This window comes from Anoplophora glabripennis, unplaced genomic scaffold (genome assembly GCF_000390285.2).
Source record: "Anoplophora glabripennis isolate ALB-LARVAE unplaced genomic scaffold, Agla_2.0 scaffold135, whole genome shotgun sequence".
Taxonomy (NCBI): domain Eukaryota; kingdom Metazoa; phylum Arthropoda; class Insecta; order Coleoptera; family Cerambycidae; genus Anoplophora; species Anoplophora glabripennis.
In genome coordinates, this window is record NW_019416236.1 from 442,707 (window position 1) to 467,956 (window position 25,250).

General features: G+C 31.3%; 1 protein-coding gene across 2 annotated transcripts in view; it reads left to right on the forward strand.

The window, feature by feature from the left end:
* LOC108906682 (MATH and LRR domain-containing protein PFE0570w) overlaps nt 1–25,250 on the forward strand; it is a 353,179-nt gene that overhangs the window by 54,975 nt on the left and 272,954 nt on the right. For both annotated transcript variants that reach the window (XM_018710009.2, XM_018710013.1), the window contains exon 2: nt 15,484–15,828. In XM_018710009.2, the coding sequence (XP_018565525.1) occupies nt 15,725–15,828 (104 nt within the window). In that variant the 5' untranslated portion in view covers nt 15,484–15,724. The remainder of the gene's footprint in view (nt 1–15,483; nt 15,829–25,250) is intronic.

Below are 25,250 nucleotides of genomic sequence, written 5' to 3' on the forward strand. Positions count from 1 at the left end.
AAAAAGGCATTCTTGATCAAAGTTTTTGCTTATTTATAAAATGCGAATCACCATAACGAACTTCAATTTTGTTGTACAGGGTGGATCAAAAACACAAAAATGTTATTTAGCGTAAGAGTAAACATACTATATTTTACAAGATACGAAAAATAGGTATTCTTGATAAAAGTTCAAAAATAAATAACGGTCATGTTATCAAAAATTTAGTCTTTTATACAGGGAAAAGAGTACCTACAAACCTAAAATACGTCTTATTCAAATGTAATTTTTAAATAATACGAACATAATTACAACAACAATTAAGCTAAAAAAAAGTAAACAAAGCGATATGATGATATCAAATTTTAAAAACACCACCCCCATATTGAACACATTTTTCTAATTGCTTCCCTAGATATAACAAGGAATTTCTGATTTCTTAATAAAAATAACAATTTTGTGTTTTTGAAAGTATGTGTTTCTATGCAGGTTTTGTTTTGTTTGTCTTACAACATTCCAAAAAATATTGGGGGAGATAAACTCTTCTCAATGTTTTTATGTCAAAATATTCTCGATAAGGTTTATTTTTTATTACATTATGTAAATCTCTATAACTATTTAAATAACAAGGTGACATATTTTTCCTTTCCATAATAATCTTTTTCTCCTAACAGTCTCTTTATTTCGTCAATGAACCAGGAAGAATAGCTCCTACGACTTTTATTAGTACTTACTTTAAATTTTGATGCACAAACGTCAATACCATTCTCACAAGGGATATTGGAATTTGCAAGTACAAGTGAAGACGTATCAATGTCAATTTCATTGGCAATTAGTGTAAACAAGTCAACATTATCTCTATACAGTTGTGTATGTGACATGTGACTGCGTGGTCTAAAATACGTAGAATTAATAAAAATATTCCTGCCTTCAAGTAATTTGCTGGTTTAGTATTAACAGCATGTGTGAAATTAATTAATAAATTTTATACTATATCTGAAACTTATGTGGTAATGTAGAGTAATATAAATAACTAAATAATATGGTGACAAAGCCCTGGGCACCCTACTTTGTCAAGGAGTAGGTAGGTACTCTTGTATTCACTTAGCGTATAATACAGAAAGGGTTCAAGGCAGAGACAGCTTAATCTTAATTTCGTGCTCGTTTATTTCACCCAAAAAATAATTTTCCGCCTCGCATCTCTCGTAGTTTTCCTCTGCCTTGGTTTAGGAGAGAAACAAATATATTCATTACATTACGGAATTAAATAACTTGAGAGTAATAATTCCGTTATTTCACAATAAGTGGTTGGTAGTGGGTACTGGTATTAGTTTGTAAATCCTCGAAACATGTACATACATGTGAATTGATCATATCACATTTTGTACCGTATTTTTTTTAACGGTGAAGAATATAGTGTGACATTTGTTTTGAGAGAAGTTGAAGTTATTTGTCTAATGTTGACAATCCAAAATGTAGAACAATAGTTTCAAAATATTTAAAAAAATAAAGTGTTAGAAATGAACAACAGATTTCTATAATTCACGAAACGGAGATTGCCACCGAGGCAAATTCTAAGTGACTTCTCTTCATGAGATCTTAAACACTTAGCTTGTGTAACTCAATTTCTTCGACCCATACTATCGAGTTTGAGACACCCTCTACTTACAAATACAGAGAGATCGAGAATGATTGACCGGTTTCTGATTACTAAAATTACTTTTTTTTCCGTGCGATTTCATGCTGTTCTGTGGCGATTTCACAATTTGACGTTCTGTTCATTGGCGCACGGATTTTTTGGCTTGAATATTATTTTGTAGATTTTGTTGTTACCTAATATATTTTGCGACATTATAAAACAGTATTTTTCAATACTACAGTTAGAGTAGGTGGATATTATACGTGAGTAATTAATTTATTGCGTATGTTGTTCCCTAACCTAATCGGTTTTTTAATTTAGGTTAACATGGCATTTTCATTAGAACATGATAAATTTCTTCTGGAGGCCTATTTTCGTAGTGGACACAACAATGGTAATGGTTGGAAATATTCGATGAATTCGTGTCATTTACAATTTCAAGAATAATTTCCAAATGATGAAATTGATTATGAAATTTTTTCGAGACACGTGAAGAGATTAGTGGAACGCTTCCATAACACTGGAAGTGTATGTAGAGGAAAATCTCCAGGCAGAAAGTCTATTCTTACAGAGGAAGTCTTGGAAGATGTTGAAAACCGCTTACGAGCTAGTCCAACCAAATCACTACGTCGGTTATCTGCTCAAACAGGTAATAACAAATATTTATTCTAAAATTTGTATCATTATTCCTAAATTGTTTATAGGAATATCATATGGATCATGCCATAAAGCAGTAAAGAAGTTGCATTTTCATCCTTATAAAGTTAGTGTTGTGCAAGAACTACTTCCGTTAGATTTTGGAAAACGTGTGCAATACTGTAATTGGTTTAACGAAAATCTGAATGACGACGATATTCTAGATCTAACATTTTTTTCTGATGAAGCGTGGTTTCATTTAAGTGGGTACGTAAACTTCCAAAATTATCGCTCTTGGAACACAGAAAACCCTAATATTTTGCGTGAAACAACTCTGCACCCTATTAAACTTGGTGTTTGGGTAGCTATGTCACGTAGAAGAATAATCGGACCATATTTTTTCCGTGAAAATGTAACTGGGCAGGTATATCGGCAGCAAATATTGTTACCATTTTTTGAGGAACTTCACGACGATGAAATCCATCATGGATACTTTCAGCAAGATGGTGCAACAGCTCATACCTCTAACGAAACTTTAGAGTTGATTAGAGAGTATTATGATGATCGAATAATTAGTCGAGATAGATGGCCACCACGTTCTCCTGACCTTACACCCCTAGACTATTATTTATTTGGTTTTTTAAAAAATTCAGTATTTGCTCAACGGTTACACACGATTGAAGAACTTCAAGAGGCAATTACAAACGAAATTAGGAGTATTACACAAAATGTTTTACAGAATGTATTTAATAATATGAAAAGAAGAATTAATACCTGCTTGAACAACAATGGACATCATATTGAACATTTATTGTAAAAATATAGATATTTTTATGGATTTTATGTAATTTTAAGGTAAAATATTCAATAAAATGTGAAAAAAATCCAATTACTCTGTTATTACATATTGCATGTAACTGTTGTTTATTGCTCTCGGTCATACAGACAATCCTACCATCTAACATAATCAAGCACTTCCAACTGCTTGCATTTGCTTGAAGTAAACGTTTTTAAGACACTTTTCCTGAATTTCGACAGCTAACTAAAATGTTCAGCATAAATTTTTGGGCTGGATAGCTTGCGCTGGATATTCAGAAGTGTGAAAGCAGTAGCTGCAAAATAGTCGTCTTATAAGCATACAGCAGTTTGCTTTGATGAAAAACAGCAGCTTGCAGCGTATCGCTGTATAGCTGAATCGTCTTAGATGCCAAGAATGTAGCCACAATAGTGCTTCTGTTTTAAAATTAACTCATAACGTTTTAAAAATAAAATCGCTGAAGCACTTACAGTCGTTATTCAAAATTAGCTACATCAAACTTTGATTTAAACGTTTTTCTAATTGTAAATGAAATAAGAATTTTGGAAAAGTTAGGCTAAACCTACATTTGATTCTGTCATCCTCTTTAATAATAATAACAATAATAACATTTATTGGTCCATCAGTATTGCTTAATTTGTGAAATAACTTTGATTTTTGTTAAATAATTGATATTTTTATTATGAATTTCCATTTTGACAGTAACCTAATTTATTTGACGTTTGAACGTAATTATTTGTTTACCATTAAAATCCCTCAACCTGCGCTCAAGATTCTAGTATTCGTATCAAAAACTGGTATGCCGCACATCAAAAATCAGTATGAGGCGGCACGGTCAATCATTCTCGATCACCCTGTACAATGAAATCGTAACCAGTGGTTGAATAAGAATGCAACTATTTAGTTTTATACTGTTGAATCTAGTATCTACTAGAAATATGATTATTGTATGTAAAACCTTACTTCAAAGTAGTTTTTAAAATCCACTCATCCTCTTTTCCCAAGCGAATTGAATGCATTAGCCTTAGCTTTTAAGAACAAAACTAGAAATCTCATATTTTTCCGCAGCTGTTCTGAATTATCTCCAACGCGGTTAACCTTTCGCATTCATTTTTGCTCCCAGAATTCTATTGCCGCATTACGTGTAACTGTAAGTAAGTAGACATAAATACAACCTGCAAACGCAAAACAAAATGTAACCGGGTATTTCTATATACCAGGCATTATATTGTGCTTCATGCACGTACGACTTCGGCCACTTCCTTGAGATAATCCCGTTCTCTAAAAGAATCCCACAAGTTCCAATTCGAGGTGCTTCCTAGTTTTATTCTTATCTCCCCAGCGTAATTGCATACGTCACAAATTATTGCTTCGATAGTAATTTATGTTTGCTAATTATTTCCATCGGAATTAAATAAAATTTAAACACCTGTGTAGGCTTACGACTACAGTTAATTGTGATGTTACCACCCAGGTAGTACTAATAAACATGGCGTAATAGGAATAGCATTGCGATATCGAAATTAACTGTTAATGCGGGTACGGGGGAAATCATAAATTGCTATTAACATCACAGTTACGTTCTTCGATGGCATTTAAAAAAGCAATCTTTAACATACCTACATATAGTGGATATAAATTGGTAAATATATAGGTAGATACCAGCAGGATAAGAGACTTTTGTAATTTGTTTCAAAAAATTTGCCTAAAACATTTTGTGTAGTGTAGATTTGATCAGTTTCTTATGACGGCGATGAGTTCCAAATTTTTTTTTTCGAGCATGCCCTTATCAACTAAAATAATGGTGTCCACCTTACGGTTTCGGTTATACCGAAAGTTGACGTCATATTCGTTATTTTAAATGGAACACCCTGTATATTATTACAAGTTTGGATTCTATGTCACTTTTAGATGAACTTTCATAAAAGATTCCTATTCTTAAAGTTAACCGTTTTTGATATATTTAATTTTTTTCAAAAAAAAGATAAAAAGCACTGACTAATTCAAAAAGAGGTGTATTTTACAATAATAAAGTTAGGGCGGTAAAATTTATAGGGGACATAACTACAACTATAAGCTTCCCTGACATAATTTCAAAATAACTTAATTTCATACAGGGTAGTAGAAATTTAATGCCGAATTTAGTCAACTTTAAACCATCTTAACTTATTTTTTCTGAAATGGAACACCCTGTATATTTTTGGGCGACATAAGGAACAATTTTGTTCTCTTTCAAATGGTATAGTGATTCCCTATACCTATCGCTTAGTTAGTTTATTGTTGTCAATTTAATACATACAATGAATGTTTATTTATTGTTAAAGAATGGAAAGCGTTAACATTTATTAAAATGCTGACATTCTAAATTTATTATTTATTCATGGAGAGTACCACAAGATAATAAATAGGAATTGCAGGGTATTTAATGAGAGATATCCTCATTTACCGCCAATGAATAGACACATTTTACAAAGAATTTTAAGAAATCAATTAGAACATGGTCGAATTTCTGCACATAGAATTTTACCAAAATCGATAACTTTAGGTGAAGGTAACATCGTCAATGTTTCGGTATATTTTCATGCTTAGCCTGAATCATCAGTTTGTGCTGCTGAACAGAATTTAGGCATTTCAAAAACCTCCATTCAAAAGATTTTGAAAACTGATGGTCAGCATCCATCTAAATTCAATTTTGTATCTGCACTTCATCCCGGGGATGCTGAAAGACGAACCCATTTCTGTGAAATGATTTTAACGAGACTACAAGAAGATCCAAAGTTTTTGATGAGTCAAAATTTAGTAACAACGGTATTTTAAATAGACACAATCGACACTTTTGGGTATCAGAAAATACACATCCGCGAAAGAAATTTTCAACACAAGTTTTGTGACAAAGCATTTTGCTTAGTTAAAGACAATCGGGTGAGGTACTACTATTTACGAGTACAATTTAAATACACAAAGATACCTCCATATTTTGAGTACCAATGTAACAAATTTCTTAGCGGATATACCCCTAGATCAACTAAGAAGCTGGTGTTATCATCTAATCTAGACGGTGCTCCACTGCATTGTGGAAACGAAGTATCCCGCCAATTAAATGAAATGTTTGAAGACAGGTGGATTAGACCTCTAGGACCCTGGGATTGGCCACCAAAATCTCCACATCTGTCACCACCAGATTTTTATATCTGGGGTGTAATAAAAGAGAAAGTATACAGTTTATTCCAAAGAAAACCTAGTTGCCCGTATAAGAGAAGCCTTTGAAACTTTACCTGCTGCCCAAATATCCGGAGCTGTTACAGATGAGATAAGATGGATACATTGTTTACAAGTAGATCGCGGTCACTTCGAACTAATTAATTATCTTTCTGAAAATAATATAATAATTATTGTCTTAAAATTATTTTTAATTTACCTATCCCTATTGATTGGTAGTCAATGAGTGCATCTCTCATTAGATACTTTGCAAGTTGTATTGTATCTTGTGATACTTTTCATGAATAAATAATAAATTTAGAATGTCAGCATTTGAATAAATGTTAATGTTTTCCATTCTTTAACAATAAATAATACTCCAATAAACATTCACTGTATGTGTTAAATTGACAACAATAAGTTGGTGACAGATTAGGTGCTTGTTTTGAAGTTCCACTAAAAATTTCACAGCCTCGCAAAAAATTATGCGATATCCGTTGACTGCACGAAAAACAGATGGGATAGGTATAGGGAACTATTATACCATTCGAAAGAGAATAAAATTGTTCATCACGTTGTGCAAAAATATACAGGGTGTTCCATTTAAAATAAATAAGTTAAGATGGTTTAAAGATGACTAATTTCGGCATTAAATTTCTACTACCTTTGAAATTATGGCAGAGAAGTTTACAGTTTTAGTTATGTCTCCTATAAATTTTATCACTCTAACTTTATTACTGTAAAATACACATCTTTTTGCATTAGGCAGTGCTTTTTTAATTCTTTTTGAAAAAAATTTAAATATATCAAAAACGGTTAACGTTAAAAATAGGAAACATTCATGAAAGTTCACCTAAAAATTGATGTAGAATCCAAAATTGCAATAATATACAGGGTGTTCAATTTAAAATAACGAAGACAACGTCAACTGACGTTAGGTGGACACCATTATTTTAGTTGAGAAGGGCATGCCAGAAAACACTATTGCCCAAATTTTCAAAATTAAAATCGAAGTAGTCTCTGAAATATGTCTAATGTCTCGTCACCGTGGGACACCCTAGCCCAATTAAATGGGCCTTTAAATCACGGTTTTGGTCAACTTGATTGAATTTTTGATATAAGTTAGTTTGAGGCATATAATAAACAATAAGTAATTTTTTTTCAACCCCCGGCCACGTGTGTAAAAAGATAAAATAAAGAGGTTTTTCAAGATAACTCAAAGAGCTACAAAAAAAAAGTTTATTATAAAGTTGTAGAGTATAAAATTTTACATAAAAATGTTCTATTGATTTTTTTTGTACTATTAAAATTAACAAAGTTAGGGAGTCTAGAAATTAAGAGATGACTTCAGAAATTTAAAAAATTATACCAAGCAAAAAAGTGAATGAATTTTATAATTTTCTTTTCAATCTACTCTAAAAAATATAAACTATCTTTTCAGAGAAATATATGTTTTTAATTTTTAATAAAAAGATGTAAAAATAAATTTGCTCACTCTGAACTTCCTACACGACGGTATCGTTACCCTGTGTGATATAACTTTTACAAATAAGAGTACATTATTTCAGTTTAATTTCTGTTACCCTGTATTTAAATATTAGGTATTACGTTTATCTGTAAAATAATAATCAAATCTATAAAATTTACAACTCAAATTTGCAATTTGATAAAATTCTTTGCAGTAATTAATGAAAATTCCCTTGTCATATCTGAGAAAAATGTAAATCAATTAATCTCCATACCCATTCAAGAATATGGAGATAGCATTGCTACAATATTGCCTACAAAGAGTTCTAACTATTGGAATGACATTCGTACACATTCTTTGTAGGCCCACTAGCAGTTTCAATTGATTTATGAATATGTATTCCTACTATGCATATGCATGGATTTGGTTATTCAATCTGTGAAACAAACAATAACATTATATGTATACTTAAGCTTATAAATGTATACCTATACGTAAGGTCGATTCACTTGGTTGAATGTCAAAGCGTGATATGTTCCACCGCGGTAGTTGCAGAAACCTTCAGAAAGAGAACACATTAGTATAACTATCGGATAATGATTTATTTATAGTCGCAGGATGCTATAAATTATAGAAACAAGCAAATAACAGGAATTTCTGTTCGTTTAATTAATAAAAAATAACGAATTATTATTGCGTATTAATATAACAGTACCAGCGATTAATCACACAAGCTGATATCAACAACTATCTAGATTAAAAATATGCGTAGGTAATATAAATTGGATTTGACGCAAATTCAAATGTCTCATAACATATACATGATTATTGTTCAGGTCGATATCTTCAAAACTAAAATAGATTTCAATTCTCTTGTGCAAAGCTATTAAATTCTGAGCGACTTCTGCCATACAAACAGTTTTCGAAAAATGAATGTTTTTTCAAGATATTATTTGAACCTGAATTGCACCGTTTAATATTAGCATAAAAAATAACGACATATTACACAGCCACACAAAAAATTGAATTTTGGGCCCAGATGTCAGACCACATTTATTATACGTTTTTTTGGTCGCTGAACAATTAAACCATATAACGTTAAGACTCAAGCTTCCAACGCTAAATCCGATTAACCGAATCCTATAAACATTTAACCCAATGATATCCCAACCTAATAATTCCATGAACCTAAACCCCAGTATAACTATAACTCCATAACCAAGGGAATAAATCATAGGCTTGTTGTATTATTGCAAACATCACAAAGCTGAGGATTCCTTGTACTCAAACCCAAAATGCATCCTATATATTGATCTAGTCATTTCACATGTCCGGTCTTTTCATCTAGTTTTTCTAATAATTTTTAGGGTTATCTATAGGGTTAGAGTTAGGTATAGGGTTGGGTTAGGATTTAGGGTTAAAACAAACTCATAGAATTGTCAAGTTGTTCTCAATGTTTAAAATAATACATATAACTTAATTACTAAACATACATTACCCTTTCAGTGGTGCTTAGCTAACGTCATCATATCAAATTAATGGACATCATTCTGTAATTGTCCCTAGAAAAATAGACTCTTGACAGGTACAAGTGCATTTGGATACTTGTTCATTTCGTAGAAAAACCTAAAAGTGTATATGATTAGATATTCTTCACAGGGAACTGAAAGTTCGACAGCATAAAGAATTTTAGTACATAATCAGAGGAAACATAATTTTCTCCCTTTTCGATGAGCTTCTTTTCAAAGTACACAAAAATTGCACTCATATTCTTAAATATTTCTAATACCGCCAAATATCGCGATATTTAAGGACATGACAAAGAAGACATTTTTTGGCAGTTATGTCCAAAGTACATACGATCGAAAATCGATCTAGTAAAAAAAATTGAGAAATTCTCCATGACAATGTGCACTATTGGGTGCCAATTATTTGGTGTATGTGATGTCACTATTAAAAAGGTCTACTGTAGTCGTCTTAAAAGCGGTTAGTAGAAATAATATGCTGCCAAGAAAATAACAAACATATGAAGTGAAGCAAAACTCCTCTTATTTTTATTTCAAAATGAACACTTCAATTTTAACCAAGTTGTTGATGATTATATAGAGATTAGAGAAAAGAAATTATTCATTAATATAAATAAAATAAAAAATAATCTATTTAAATATACAATGGAAAAGAACACTGAAATCTTTAAATAATGTTGCAAACCTTTAAATAAATTATATCCTATACTTGTTTCTGTAAACATCACGTTGGACAAATACCAACACGAAATTCAATAAGGCTGAATAAATTAACATATTTCTGCATTACTATGTATCCTCCTTGTCAACGCTTTTAATATCTACTATCTTCCAGTTTAAATTTAATATGTATATTAATTCCACTTTTAAAACAAAAAGAATAGAGCTGAAGGCTCAATCAAAAACAACCGATTTCATAAAAAATATTAATCTACGAGTTTTAGTAATGTATTAAAGAAGAATAAAATTGAGGTGGTTATGTCTTTATAAATAAAAACTGGACCGATACCGTTATTTTTGGGGGATGATTTTTAGACCCATGTGAGAGAACGTGATGAAAAATTTGGAATAAAATTTGTGATGAAGAAATTCAAAAATGCGTTCCCACCCTGACATTTCGAAAAGAGATGGACGTATACAGGATGTCCGGAAAGGTTATGTCAGAAATGAAGGAGTATACAGGGGAGGTCAAAATAGATCAAATTTTTCCTATCGGACTTCGTTATGGAGTTATTCGCCTTCAAAGAAAGAAGTCTGGAAAACAAATTCCATTTATAACTTTTAACTTCTAAGTCGTTACTATCACAACAATGAAATTTGGGCAATTAAAGTAACTCATGATAACGTTCATTTCGAAGTTTAAACTGATATTCAATATGCCTGGATTATACAGGAGCTGATAAAATTATCCATTTATACATTTTTGACAGCTTTGCCAAATTTGTCACTTTTTTTCATAGTTCATTCCTCGATATCTTGTACCGTTTTTGAGAAAATCGAATTTTATTAACATTGTATCTACAATGTGATATTAACATTTTTGTGCATAATTACATACGCCGACATCATTAGAAATGATCACTACATGTTATTGCGAATACATTGTCGAGGAAATAAAGCACTGAACCTCCGAAATTTTTCGATTTGTCGTATCAAGATGGGGTTTTTTTGCATTCGGTTTCTAAAATTATGTGGAAAAAATTTATCAACTTTGTATTATGTTTTTGGACCAAATTGCATTTGTGCAAAATGCATCTGGAAAAATCATTTTTTAGTCACTTAGAAACAATTCACAACTCGGTTAATAATGCCTGGAATGGACTCAAATCAGGGTCTTGGGGGTTTTCGAGGTCGCTGATCCCGAATATGGCCTTCAAATTGGTCCATCACCTGGAGCTTAGGATTGATGATGAACGTCATCTCCGAGGCTTCTCCTGAATTTCACTCTTAAATGCAACGAGACTTGACACCCGGGGGTTTTTCGGGTCGCTGATTCCTAATCTGGCGTCGGCGAGCCCCCCCCGGATACCTGGTGCACCGGAACCTGGACATAGACGTCATCTCCGGGAGTTTCCCTGTAAAATTCGCGTAAACGAGTCGAAAATCGCATCAGGGTGTTTTTCGGGGCGCTCTTCTTCTCTTTTTTCTTTTAATTCTATAGAAACAAAGATTTTTACAAAAATGGTTGACATCCTCTGTATACTCCTTCATTTTTGATATTACCTTTCCGGACACTCAGTATATACAAAATACACTTTATTTCACAATCAAATAATAGGTACAAATACAGTGTTAAAAATAAAAATATTTTTAATCGTAAGCGTAGAAATAATTTCCCTTTATAAAAATATAATCAATCATAACCAGCTGGAAGTTGGGTAACTATTTCTCTACTTCAAATATACCTACTCTCAAAATACTCTGGTACCTACTTTTCATAGGAAAGTTTATATAAATTTCATTTATATCATGTATCAGGTAACACAAAAAAATTTACATTTTCTCGTGGGCAGTACCAACTATTTACCTAATCCATTTTACTATGGACATTGAGAAAAGCCGACACTACCATCAATTTCGATTTCACACCTCTCCTAGACGACATGTCAAGCCTTCTGCAAGGTATTTGAATCAGAACTGATTGCTTTAATTGAAAACCTTGTGTGGTAACTTCAATAGCAAATCCCGAACGGCAGTGTGTTTCTATTCCCACTCGTAGACGACGACTATTGTTTTCAGAACGGGTTGGTACGAATATATCATTGTCAATTAGAAGTTGTGGGAATTAACATTTTATGAACTAGTTCTTGTACTGGAATTTGGTCTACGTGGAAAATATGCTCGTATTAATATTTATTTATTGCACGCAACAGATGTGAGTGATTTGTTGTTTTTTTGAGGATACTTTTCAGGCTGGATTTCAAATAAATATTGCCAAAAATGCTTAGTTTCCTAGATGTAGGGCGTTGAAAAAATTTTCAGCTTACCTCAGAGACACTTTAAGAACAGAAACTAAAACTCCATTTCGTCTAACAAAGTACTACCATAATGTCCGTGTAGATGTGCTACACAAAATACGTTCGAGATTTGCAAAATGAAGCCTTTTTGAAAACGAATTTCGAATATTTACATAAAACATGGTATTTTTTTATTGTAACATATTACGGAATCCTATGCTTAGGTTCTCAGTAGGAGATATTTAAAAAAATGAATTTCGTCTATTACAGCGCCATCTATCATGAATCAAAAAATATGTTTCAGGCAAATCCTACGTACTTTTAGCCATATAATCGAAATATGCAACAAAAAATAGGGGTATCTATTTAAGAAAAAAAGTTCCTATTAAAAAAAGATTTCAATGTTACACCCCACCTCACCTACAAGGAGGGGGGAAGGTGGACTAATTTTAGCACTAAGATATTTTCATGTTAAAAAATCGCCCATTATAGGAAAGTATACATATTTGGACAAAACACCTCATGCTGAAACAGTTCAAGTGAAGTAATATTTGCTCAATGTACATAAAAATACATAACCTGTATGTAAAAATAATTAATACTTTAAAAATGTATTTTCGTTCATATTCTTTAAATATAACAATTCTAAAAGTAACCGTTTCTTTAAAGAAAAGTTTATTTTAAAATGAATTTAATTATATTGGGACAGCACATATAATCCTGAAAAATGTTTTTTTCGGATTTATTAAAGTTAGTTTTTATCAAAGCCTTTATGCCTGCACAAATAGTTTCTATTGCAACTAACAATTTCAAGTACTAAGTTTTAACATTTTGTGTGTAGCTGCGATAAAGGTTGTTTAATAAAGCAAACAAAATCTACATACCTAAACTGTATTCGAAAATTTTATATTGTTTACCAAAAAAGTAAATATTAGTCTTTCCAACAGCGCTAACAGCGCTGGGAATGAGTACTCACCGTGTTGAATTTTACATTTGAAATGATATTTCGTTCAGATGAGGCTCACGCAGAAATTTCTCGTCTTACTGTTGAATATTTTACAGTATAATTACAACGCTCTTTGAATAGTAAATGGCAAATGGGAGCATATTTTTTACTTTGCAGCTGAAAGTTCTAGTGATATTATTAAGTGGAAGGAGTAGTTTAATAACAAAAAAAAACAATACTTTGAATGAAAATGGTTCAATTCTTAACAAAACTGAAAATGATAAAACATTTCAGATTAAATTAAATTCAAACAAAAACTATGTATCCGAATGCGGCAATTCAATAAAGAATAACCCAAAAGCTTTTTGGACATTTTTCAATAATAAAAGAGGTCATACGAGAATCCCTGGTGGAATGCACTACAACAATTTGGAGTTAAACAAACCGCAAACTATAGTTAATGCATTCAGTGGTTATTTTAGTAGTATTTTTCTTCAGCCCAATGTGTCTTCTGCTGTCAATAATAATCCAATAATAGATAATAATTTGCCTAACATAAACATTTCGCTTTTTACGGAGAGTGAAGTCGAGCTGTCAATTCGTAAATTAAAAAACAAAATGACTTGTGGTTTTATAATAACAGACTGTGCCACTGTGTTATCTCGCCCACTTGCTGTAATTTTTAATCTTTCTCTTAAACTTAATATATTTCCCGATCTATGGAAATCTGCCAGTGTCTGTCCTATATTAAAGAATGGTGATTCTTACATAATTAATTATAGGCCTATAACTTTACTTTGCAATTTCGCCAAAGTTTTCGAAATATCTTTGTATAACCGCATCTATTCTCTTATTCGTTCATTTGTTTCTATAGACCAGCATGGTTTTATGAATATTATCGACTAGCAAGGGCAGGTAGGTGTGGTGTACCTACACTGATTTTTCGAAAGCATTCGACAGAGTTGACCATAAGCTACTGTTGGTGAAATTGGAGAGACATGTTTTTTCTGCGTCTTTGATTAAATGTAATTATTTTATGACTACTGAATTGACTCTGAAATTTTGAGACGAGTAGATGAAGTTAAAGATCTGGGAGTGCTTTTCGACAATAAACTTAGTTTTTCCTCACATACTGAGCTGACTGTCTCATCATCCATGAGGATGTTGGGTTTTATCTTTAGAATAGGACAAGAGTTCAGTGACAACAATGTTCTGATTAAACTGTATCAATCATATGTTCGTTCCAAATTGGAATACTCCTCGTTAGTGTGGAACTCCATCTATGTATGTTATATTAATATGATTGATAGAGTACAGAAAAAAATTTGAAATTTTTAGCATTGCGCCTTGACAATAGATATCCAGAGAGAGGTTATGAGTTGTGAGTATAATCATCTATTAAACAGATTTGATTTCACTTCAATATTGCATAGAAGAAAGATGTATAGCGTAATTTTTTTTATATATGCTACTGCACAGTATCGTTGATGCACCGAACCTCCTTGCTCAAATTAATTTTCTTGTGCCGAGAATTAATAATCGTGTGACATGTACGTTTTACAATGAGACTGCTCGTACCAATATTTTATTGAGATCACCTCTTCATGTTATGTGCAGCAACTATAACACTGTATGTCATAGGTATATGTGATATTTTCAATTGTAGTGTTGGTGTACTATTATGTAATTTTAAAAATAATTGTGACGTACCGTAGGATGTGCTACTGTAATTTATAAATGTATTTGTTTCCTTCTAAACTATATTTCAGTATTATTTATTTAATCTAGTTATTGTATTAATACTTTATCTTTATCTGTATTAGGTATTATTAGTTTCTGTTGTTTTTTACTTTGTCCTGTAATTGGAAGTATTCTGTTGGAAAAATAAATAAATATTATTATTATTATTAATTTTTCTGTAAAAACAATTCATTTAAATCAACAGACTTGCGCAAAAATATAGGGTGTTAATGTGTATGTGTCTCAATTTTTTTTAACCAAATCCATTTCGAGAACCATCCTCTGTCGACTGTTTAAATGTGAATAGAAATACNTTATTATTATTATTATTATTATTATTACTATTATTATTATGCGCCAGGATTTACCTTATATCCCCTTCATTTTGAATAATATTTCTATACAAAGTGAAGTTTTATGTTTTCATTAGGCACTGACAACATTTCCATGTTTATTATGTATAAAAATAAAACCATTAAATTAAATTTACGGGTTTTTTTGAGAACGTAATTAGTATTCCACATAAAAATATAAATCAGAGTACATCACACCTACTAACTCCCTCTTTCTTTTTCAGATGCAGATAGCAGCGGAGACCGACTTAATTTAATTGATTTTCCAATTAAATTAAAGTCATTAACCATGCACAACCCGTATACCCTTCCATGCGACTATTGCGGCGCTGACATCTGCAAATGGTATATTGTTTGCTTCATCAAATAGCCTCCTGTTAGCAGTTCTGTCCTTAACTTACCTGTGTCTCTTAGTTAACTGCATGTATTGTTTTTTGTGATTTCCGTGCACCGTCATCGATCAGCATGTTATCTGCAAACGTGCTGTGTCTGAAGAAGAGGAAAAAACGGACCTACTGCCTTTCCGGTTCGTCGGTCAAAAAGGATGCCTCCGCGGCAAAGGATGCAAGGTGAGTTAATATTCAAATGACTGCATTATGCCAAATAGGATAAAATTTTGTATGAGTAGAAAAAAAAGTTAATTAATATCCTGCGCAAAAGCTACCTAATTGAGCGCAGTTTGCCGAAATCTTAAATCTTTAAGAAAGGGAACTTGTGTGTTGTATAATTTAACAAACTTTGTCTTTGATTAAAAACTCAAAGAACAATTACCAATCCAAATATCGCATTTGTCACTGCTTAATATTCGCTGACAAATGATGCTAACTCGGTAAGCGAAATCCCTTTCAAGACATGTTCTATAATAGCTGATACTTCTTGCATTTCAAGCGGAAGGATGAGAAAAATAAATCTAACAGAAATATTTAAAGAAAATTTAAAAAAAGAGAGGAGTTTATTTTCTTAATATTCTATGATTTTCCTTTGAAAGTTGAGTAGGAACTTCGATTAATGAAATCTATTAATAAAACAATATTAACAGGTTAATCTATAGAATTGGTACTTTATGTAGGTCTGAACTATGTAAAATGCATCGCCGAATCCTAATTGGGACCAAAGACATAAGAAAATGTTCCTATTAACTGGAAAGAATTAAATAAACTAAAATTATTTTCATCAGGTAATAGATTAATTTATTTTATGCAAAAAGTTTAATATGAAGGTGGGAATTTTTTGTTAAAAGTCTTAATTTCAACGTAAATAGAAATTCAAAAAAAATGCCTAAAATTTTGATCAGAAAACATATAATATAGTATTAGCTCTCGTATTTGATCTATTATGAAGATAATAAAAAACATTTCACATTAATCTACTGTCGAAATAAATAGACCCCTGAGTTTGAAAACCAATATTAAGAAAACGTAGGGGCCAAAAAAGTTTGAAATTTGGACCATATATATAGCCTCACTATTACTCTATTGTGTGCTAAAATCTCAGTTAGTTTCATTATCCAACTTTTTAGTTATTAATGAAAATATTGAAAAAATCACGGTTTTCTGTCTACATAATTGATACCTCTCACTTTAACTCGTCGTAGTTTTTTTGTTAACTGATATAAAAATTCCAAATTTTCACTGACGATAAGTCGAACTATTGTCTTTAGTACTGTGAAGGCCATTTGTCTCAAAAACTATTCTTTTTTTATTTTTAAGCAAAACAGAAGGGTGTGCTATCTCCGTAAATATTGCGTTCTTTAAAAAAAAGAAAAAGACTGGCATAGGTAGTAAATAACTGTCAACAACAATCTGAAAAAAATTGCGTTCACGGTCCGATGCAGGGTATACAGTATAGCCTTTATAACTGTAGTATTTTAACAAATTTTTTCAGATTGTTGTTTAAAATTATCTACCACTTGAGTCAGTTTTTTTCTTTTTTTTTTAAAGAATGCAATATTTACGAAGATAGCACTCCCTTCTGTTTTGCTTAAAAATAAAAAAATAAGAGCTTTTGAGACAAATGATCTTTACAGTACTAAAGACAATAATTCGACTTATCGTCAGTATAAATTTATAATTTTTGTATCAATTAACAAAAAAATTACGACTAGTTAAAAGTGGGAGGTATCAGTTTTGTAGGCAGAAAACTGTGATTTTTTCAACATTTTCATTAATAACTAGAAAATGGCAAAACAAAATTAACTGAAATTTTAGAACACAATAGAGTAATAGTGAGGCTATATATGGTCAAAATGTCAAATTATTTTGCCATTACTTTTTCTTAATATCGGTTTCCAAATTCAAGGGTCTATTTCATTTATTTCGATAGTAGTATATTCAACATTTTTGACATTGGTTTTTTAAAACGTTATTTTCTTTCTAAGTTTCTTTTTATATGTATTTCTTTTTACATCGGGTATATATTTTTATAGCAATTATATTTAGAAATATTATTTTTCATATTTGTTTTAGATAATAATTTATGGCTAACATTTGTCAGATATTGCTGGTGTAATTCTACAGGGTGTTAGAAGTTTGACTGTTTTAATTTAAACAGACGATATAATACATTAAAATAAACAAAAAACCTTATATGACATGGGTCCTCAACCATTTCTGAGAAAAAAATTATCTAAATCTCCAACTTCATGTACAAAAGTTCGATTAATTAAGGAATATTGACAACTGAGTGGCTAGAATACCATAATGTTTATCAATTTTTTAAACTTCTTTATGCTTAATTCTAAAAAATAATTAGCGTTGTATTACATTTAAAATTCGATAAAATTCATATCGAGCAATGTGACAACGGCGCGGCGGATAACTCGAGGTACTAAGCTGTCCAGCAATACGCAATTCAGTATCTGGAATTGGACCGTATCTGAGTGTTTTTTGCGTACCGCTATTTCCTTTTCTTGAGGTGTTTTCCAGCGAGTGCGCGAAAATTGGACAAAGGTGTCGTGCGTGCAAGGAAAATGGTGGTGAACATTTTGAGGATTATATGTTGTAGTTTGTTTTGTACTTGTGCGTTTAAGAATTACTGAATTTTGCTTTTTTGTAAGTACCTAAATTATTTTTAATACATATGATTATTTCGATGACGTGAATCTTTGGGGTACTTTAATTACATATTTTTCAAATTCATAATTTGATTAAAACTTAAGTTTCTGTTTTAAGAGATTCATAATTATTAAAATTCGAGCTAAAATTTAAGCACAACACTATCTTCATACTACAAAATCGATACAATTTACTAAATGTTTCACAATAATAGTTGTTTACATTTTTTCCGTAGGACAAGTCTGCCGTTTGCACACGTGGTATACACCAGCTGTGTAGCGTTAGGTTAAGCTCTGTTGCCACGTTGTGATGAAACTCCTCAATAATTATATTCATAAGTAGTTGCGTTATCAGAAGTATGAATGTGTACTTCAAAATCAATACATTGACAAACAGTGAACAATGAATTCCATTGCATTAAACCAATTCATAAAATTGAAAACAATGGCATAATACTTCATGTCAGATACTTTGAATAGATGGACGGCTCGACACACAAAGCGCCGGAATAAAAATAAATAATGATTTGCCCTTTTTTTATCCTTGTAGGTATGTTGAATACGTATGTTGAATAAATTACTTAATAATTCAGTGTGTGCACTTATGGCTCTACCTTCATGTAGATGATGTTGTCACAAGGTTAATATAACCTGATGCTTATATAAGCTTAGTAGAGATCTTTGCAGAATATTTCCGGCTGGTTAAAGATTTATATCTTTTACTGTGCACCGAATTTCAATTGTCTTCATTTGTAATTCAATTAACTGATACTTCTAGAGTCGGTAGTTTATTACAGACGAAACATCCTGGTTTTTTAATCATGCGCACACTTATTTTATTTTGTATATGAGTCGAAAGCGAACTAGGGTATCTCCTTCTTAAGACCCTTAAAAGATTAGTGATTTATAAAATTAAATTTGTTATAAATGTGACAAAAAATGTCACCCAAAAAAGAAATATTTCAAAAAAAGTTCATAATTTCAAATAAGGCTATTACAAATGGCTAAAAGATAAGTAATTTATAAAATTAAATATGTTATAAAAGTGACAAAAAATGTCACCCAAATAAAAAAATATTTCAGAAAAAAGTTCATAATTCTTTTCAAATAAGGCTATTTCATATATGACAAACATCTTTTGCGTGTTTACATACTTTTATTTTGATCTTGTAAATTTACTCGTATATTTTTTTGTAAGCATTTTTTGAACTCACACAGCATGATAAACAATGCCTTTATTTAATTTATGGTTATTTTTTAATATATAATACATAGGTATTTTCTATGTTAAAAGTTGTACTTACATTTTGTGTATTTATTTATCAAAGTACTGACTTTTTTAAAATTAAATGTATTTTCACTGTAGTTTCATATACCTTTTTTATATATAAATGAATTATAATGTAAAATTTATTTTTTTCATCATTCATTTATACTTATTTTCCGATGGAATTTTTTTATCACTCCGTTGGCGATATAATGATTTAACACTTGATTTATTTAACGTTTGTCAGCAAATTGACAACTAATTATTGTACTGAAGTACAGCTATACCTCAATAAGATAAGAAAACATAAACTGCCGGAACTGTTAGTAATATAATGAAGTTTGTATGAGGAATGACATTAGGGAACAGTTACATATCTATGCCGTTAATGTTAATAAGAAACATATTTTTGTACAGTTGATATTATAATTATTAGAGTTAATTTCATTTCATACCTATGATAATAATTATTAATACAATGATTTAGGTAGTGTAATAATTTAGACCACATTTGATTTTTTGATAATAATTAAGTTTACAGTTTGTAAAACAATTTTTGGTTTTAATTTGTAGTGCCTCAAAATTTAATAAGCTAATTTTGTGCAAAATCATTCCTGAATTAAATAAGTAATAAAATATTTGACAGTATTAATGACTGACTATTTGATAAAGTATTGAAATTATTATAATTTTACAATTTGTGAAAAGATAAAAAAGTTATTTCCAGTTTCTCATAATTTTAAAATACAATATGCATAATTATTTGTTAATTGTACACATTTTTTATTAAATCAAAATTAATATTTTAATTAAGAAACTTTTTATTATTCTGACATTATAATTAAAACATTCGTAAATATTCTTACTATTTTACTATAGTTTTATTGTGCTTATTATGGTTTGTAATTTATATTAGTTGAATAGAAAAAATTCATACCAAACTTGCAATTCAATGACATGGTAAAAAATCTAAATTTAATTTCAAATAAGTATGATTAAATTTTGTATTTTTATTTACAATTTCTATAATCTCAACGGCATTCGAAAGAGAGAGCCTTGTACTTTTAAATTTTATGTATTTTTTTTGGAAAAAGAATAGGCATTACTACATAAACTCAAATATGACGAAAACCAGTGTTTTTTTGCACTTTTAGGTTAGGATATCTCAAAAACCTGACGTGATAGAGCAATTCTGCGGCGGTCAGATTCGGATTCAGCGCACCAAGATCCTTCGGGAATGCATATTCATGTGTCTGCTTCTTGACCCTTGTTGACCTGTGATTATTATTAACTTTACGCTTCTATATCACAGAAGCTACACAGCAGAATGCTGTCGTATGTGGCTAAAAAGCAAGGGGTTACGACGTAGATTTTGTCGATTGCATAGAACATTCCCTGGGCAATAAATAATTATTGTTTATAGAGTAGAATCTTAAAAAATTTAAAAAAAATTCTAAATGGTTATTAAGTGTAAAAATAGATATTTTTCATATTGATCATTTTTTACTATGACAAGTATTTCCAAAAAAAATTGTGTGCCCTTTCTAAACCTTAATTTAAACCCACGGTACGTGATAAACTTTTTGAAATTTTCTTAATTAACAATCCCGTCAATCGAAAACCACGCGTTCGATCATTGCAAAATTTTTAAGGTAGAATTGACATATGTTTTACTATTTGTTCACAAAGTTTCATCAATATTTATAAATATTTACTTCTTTTAAAAATTGATCGAAGTATGCATATGATTTTCTGCAATTTTTCGTCCATTGTTAATGCAAAAATCAACTTTTTTGATTCGCAGTTATTGTAGTACAGAAAATCGTCAAATAAATAAAAAATAAAGAATGACTTTTTTTATTTAGGGCTTTCTTTCAATGTTACAGGAAAAAATATGTCGAAAAACGGGTAATTTTTCGTTCTTTTTGTATGTTTGTTGTTCCCCGGATTCTTATTCTACATAATATTTGTGATTTTTCTGTAAAGGCCTCGGATGCTCTATCGCCTGCACTATTATGCTATATTACTATACTTAGAAAGGTAAAAAACAGTTCATACTGTATATGTAAGTTAATACATTTTTATAACTCGGCAGCTACATAGCTGCTTATCAAGAGGCTATCTCTAATTTGTTTTCAAAACAGTTTTAAACAAGGTTCTGTTAGTTTTGTCTATAAATGTTTAGAATTCTGACCTTCAATGCTTGATTATTGGTCATTTCACCTTATCCGTATTTCCAGGAAATAATCTCTTACACCAAAATAGGTCATTGTTTACAACTATATTATTTAATTTGAAACCTTTTACTAACGTTACAAATTCATCGCAGAACCCAGTCTGATTCTTGGGTTATATCTATTCTAATTAATTCTCAGAAATTAGACAGAATAGTAGATGATACATTTATTTATACAGTAACGGTTTCCTCTGTTTTATAAATGGATTAGACAGAGCCCTATGCTAGGCTATGTGCGCTAGTTATGACTATATTATATAGACAGACGTGTACACTCAATTAGCGATAGAAGTACATCAAGGCAGATTTAGTTTTTCTCGGTGCTTTTCAAACTTCGTTTACACACACACAGATATTAGGATCACATCTTTGAATACATTCAGTTTTGTTCTGTAAATGTACAAGGTCTGTTCAGAAAATAACCGAAGTTTTTTATTTATGCGCTAATGGAGATATTTAGCGATATGCGGTTGGCAACATTGAGTTGCGCATAACCTCCTCATTCAATTTTCGTGATATTGTTAGTTGACTGCAACGTGTTTGAGTGTTAGTGACAATTTTCGATATATGCGATTTTTCTTTCGCGGAAACGTTTCAACTTTTGAAACAAGCTTACGGAGATGATGCTCTGGGTCTTGCGCAATGTTACGAATGGTTTTACAATTTAAAAGTGGTCATCAGTTAAGTGAAGATAATCCTCGATATCAACTGATGACTCCCACGTTTAGAAAGTCAAAGATCTGGTGCGTTCAAATCGCCGACTGACTGTCAATGAATTTGCAGAAGAGGTTTGCATCTCAATTGGGTCATGCCATGAAATTTCGACTGAAAAATTGAACATGCATCGAGTTGCAACAACATTTATTCCTCAAGATCATAACGGGAGACATAAACAGGATTTACAGCTACGACATTGAGACAAAGGTTCAATCATCAAAATGGATTGGCAGAATGTCCACGCCCCAAGAAAGCACGTCAGTCTCGATCTATTGATGACATCAAAGCAAATTATTCACAGACTTTAAAGGAGACAAGAACCATTAATGTATAAAAGTACCTACTCATAAAGATTAAAAAAAATAAAGTTCGGTTATTTCCTGAATGGACTTCAAGACAATAAAAAATAAAATTGATACGTCGCTGGGAAACAAAATTTCGACCGTCTCGACACCTTGTATTGGAATAATATGTTTTTTTAGACCATATATTTTAAGTAACATATACCAAAAATAAAATTATAAAATAAAAGATTTCAAAGAAGATTCCCAAATTGTACCCTATTCAGTCGAAATTTTTCTTCGTCACACAGGAAAACAAAGTCTGTTCGGTCTCTAAAATAATACCTATTCAACTCTCCCAGCATTTTATTTTTCATTAGAATCAATTGATCACATTTTAGTACGACTGCATTGAGCAACATATTTGTTATACTAACACATGTTCGAGATTCTATCCACGGTTTCAGTTAGGAGAAAAATTCTTTTACAATTGTAATAAAATCGGTAACACAAACTTACATGTTCACATAGAGTTACAGAACAAACCTACAAGTGTAGAAAATTCTCTGTAATTACAAGTTCGGTACATGTAGTTACAGGTGGCGGTGTGTTACAGAATTTTAACAATTCAACAATTAATATTCTACAATTGTTACAATTGTAGTGCTTGTGTTACAGGCCCCAGGTCTGAAAGGTTCCAAAGACCGAATTCCCAATACAGATTTTCAGTCAATTTATTTCATTGCTAATGGTATGCTAATTGAAATTTTCATTTTACTGCAGATATTAACTAATGCCCATTATTTGCATTTATTACAAAATAATTTAGGTACCTGCCCTTTTGAAACATGTGATTATTTTATACGAAGTTTGTTAAACATAGCTTGCCTTATTCGATCGCCATGCGATTTCTACGTGTGATATGAAATCTTAGGTGTACAAAACATAAGCTTAGTTACATGAAAGAAAAAATTGACCATTAAAAAGCGTTGTATGAAAAGCCGGTACGCGTGGTAATTTATTTATTAGGTAGCTCTCGGAACGGATGGGCCAAAAAGTAAAATATTTCAGTCAACACTAATTATCGAAAGTGAAGGGCTCTCAAGTAGATTTAGCGTCGTCCTTCGGAGAAGTTTAACAATATTTTTTAACAAGTTCACTTAAACTGCCGGGGCCATGTGTTGAGCAGGTTAAAAGAGAAAAACCGATATTTCTAATAATGCGCGAAATGCATTCCAAAGAACGTTGGAATTCCAAGAATAAGTTGTTAGAATGTTGTGAGGAAAAGAAAGTAATAGATCAAATAGCTGGTTTTTAGGCGGATTTTCCAAGCTATTAAGAATATATTAAATGAGATGGACTAATCCGTCCCGTATAGGGTTGTTTGTAAGTTTAGTCTCAAAATTATTTAGATAAATGTAAAATTCAGTCTATTAGACAACTATTAACATGGCATAGTTATGCCAAAGCGTCCCGATATACAGAGTTCCCGCCAATGAGATAAGAACAGAAACTTTTGGACCCAAGAAATGGGCGTGTCGAAGCTAAGTCTCGAATTCAGGAGAGATATACGGAAAAAAGGGCAGTTCTTCCTTGGGTTTCACATGGAGCAGTCTACTTAGTTTAGAGTCTCGGGTTAATTTAATAATGGATAGTCATTCCAAATTGTGCTATGGATCGCGCATTCCCTGAATCTAGGTACGCTGTCGGGTGTCAATAAATTAATTATTAATGTTGTTAGAGCCCGTTGTGTCGTTGTTTTGTTTGTTCTGTTTTTATTGTTATTAAAACCCTTCCTGGAAGTTTTGGTGTTTCTTTCTTGTTCTTCCAACTTAAGTGTCACCCTATACAACCAACCACTGGACTACCTTGTACATGAGCGACATACGGTCTGGTGTTCATATTCTGAACGTACAACATTTCTAAGTTCCCACGTATTAATTAAAATCGAAACTCTTTTGAAATCCAGACTCGTTATGATACTGGTCATAACGATATATGGATAAATAAAGAAATAATCCCTCAGGTTACAGCGTTATTAACATTATGACCGAATTTTGCACAGGATGAGCATGATTCTGCTGAGAAAAATTGACACAGTTTTGAGTATCTATTACAATATCAAAATTACCACATTAGACATTGCAAGTTAAATATCTTTATTGCAATGCAAGTTTTTTTAGACTTTGTTCAATTTCAGCTTCATAATGTAAAATAGTGGGACCACATTTTATACTCCGTGGAAATAAGAAAAGAGCAATGCGTTACTTTGTGCGAAAGTAGTATCACAATTTCGGTTTCTATTTGAAAGGGATGATCTCTCTCCAAAGCTAATATCATTTTACAGCCTCCATCAAAACTTTATGGCGGTAACTGAAAGACACCCTCGTTGTCTCTGTTCCAACTGTATTGGATATTTACATTTTAATTAAAACGAT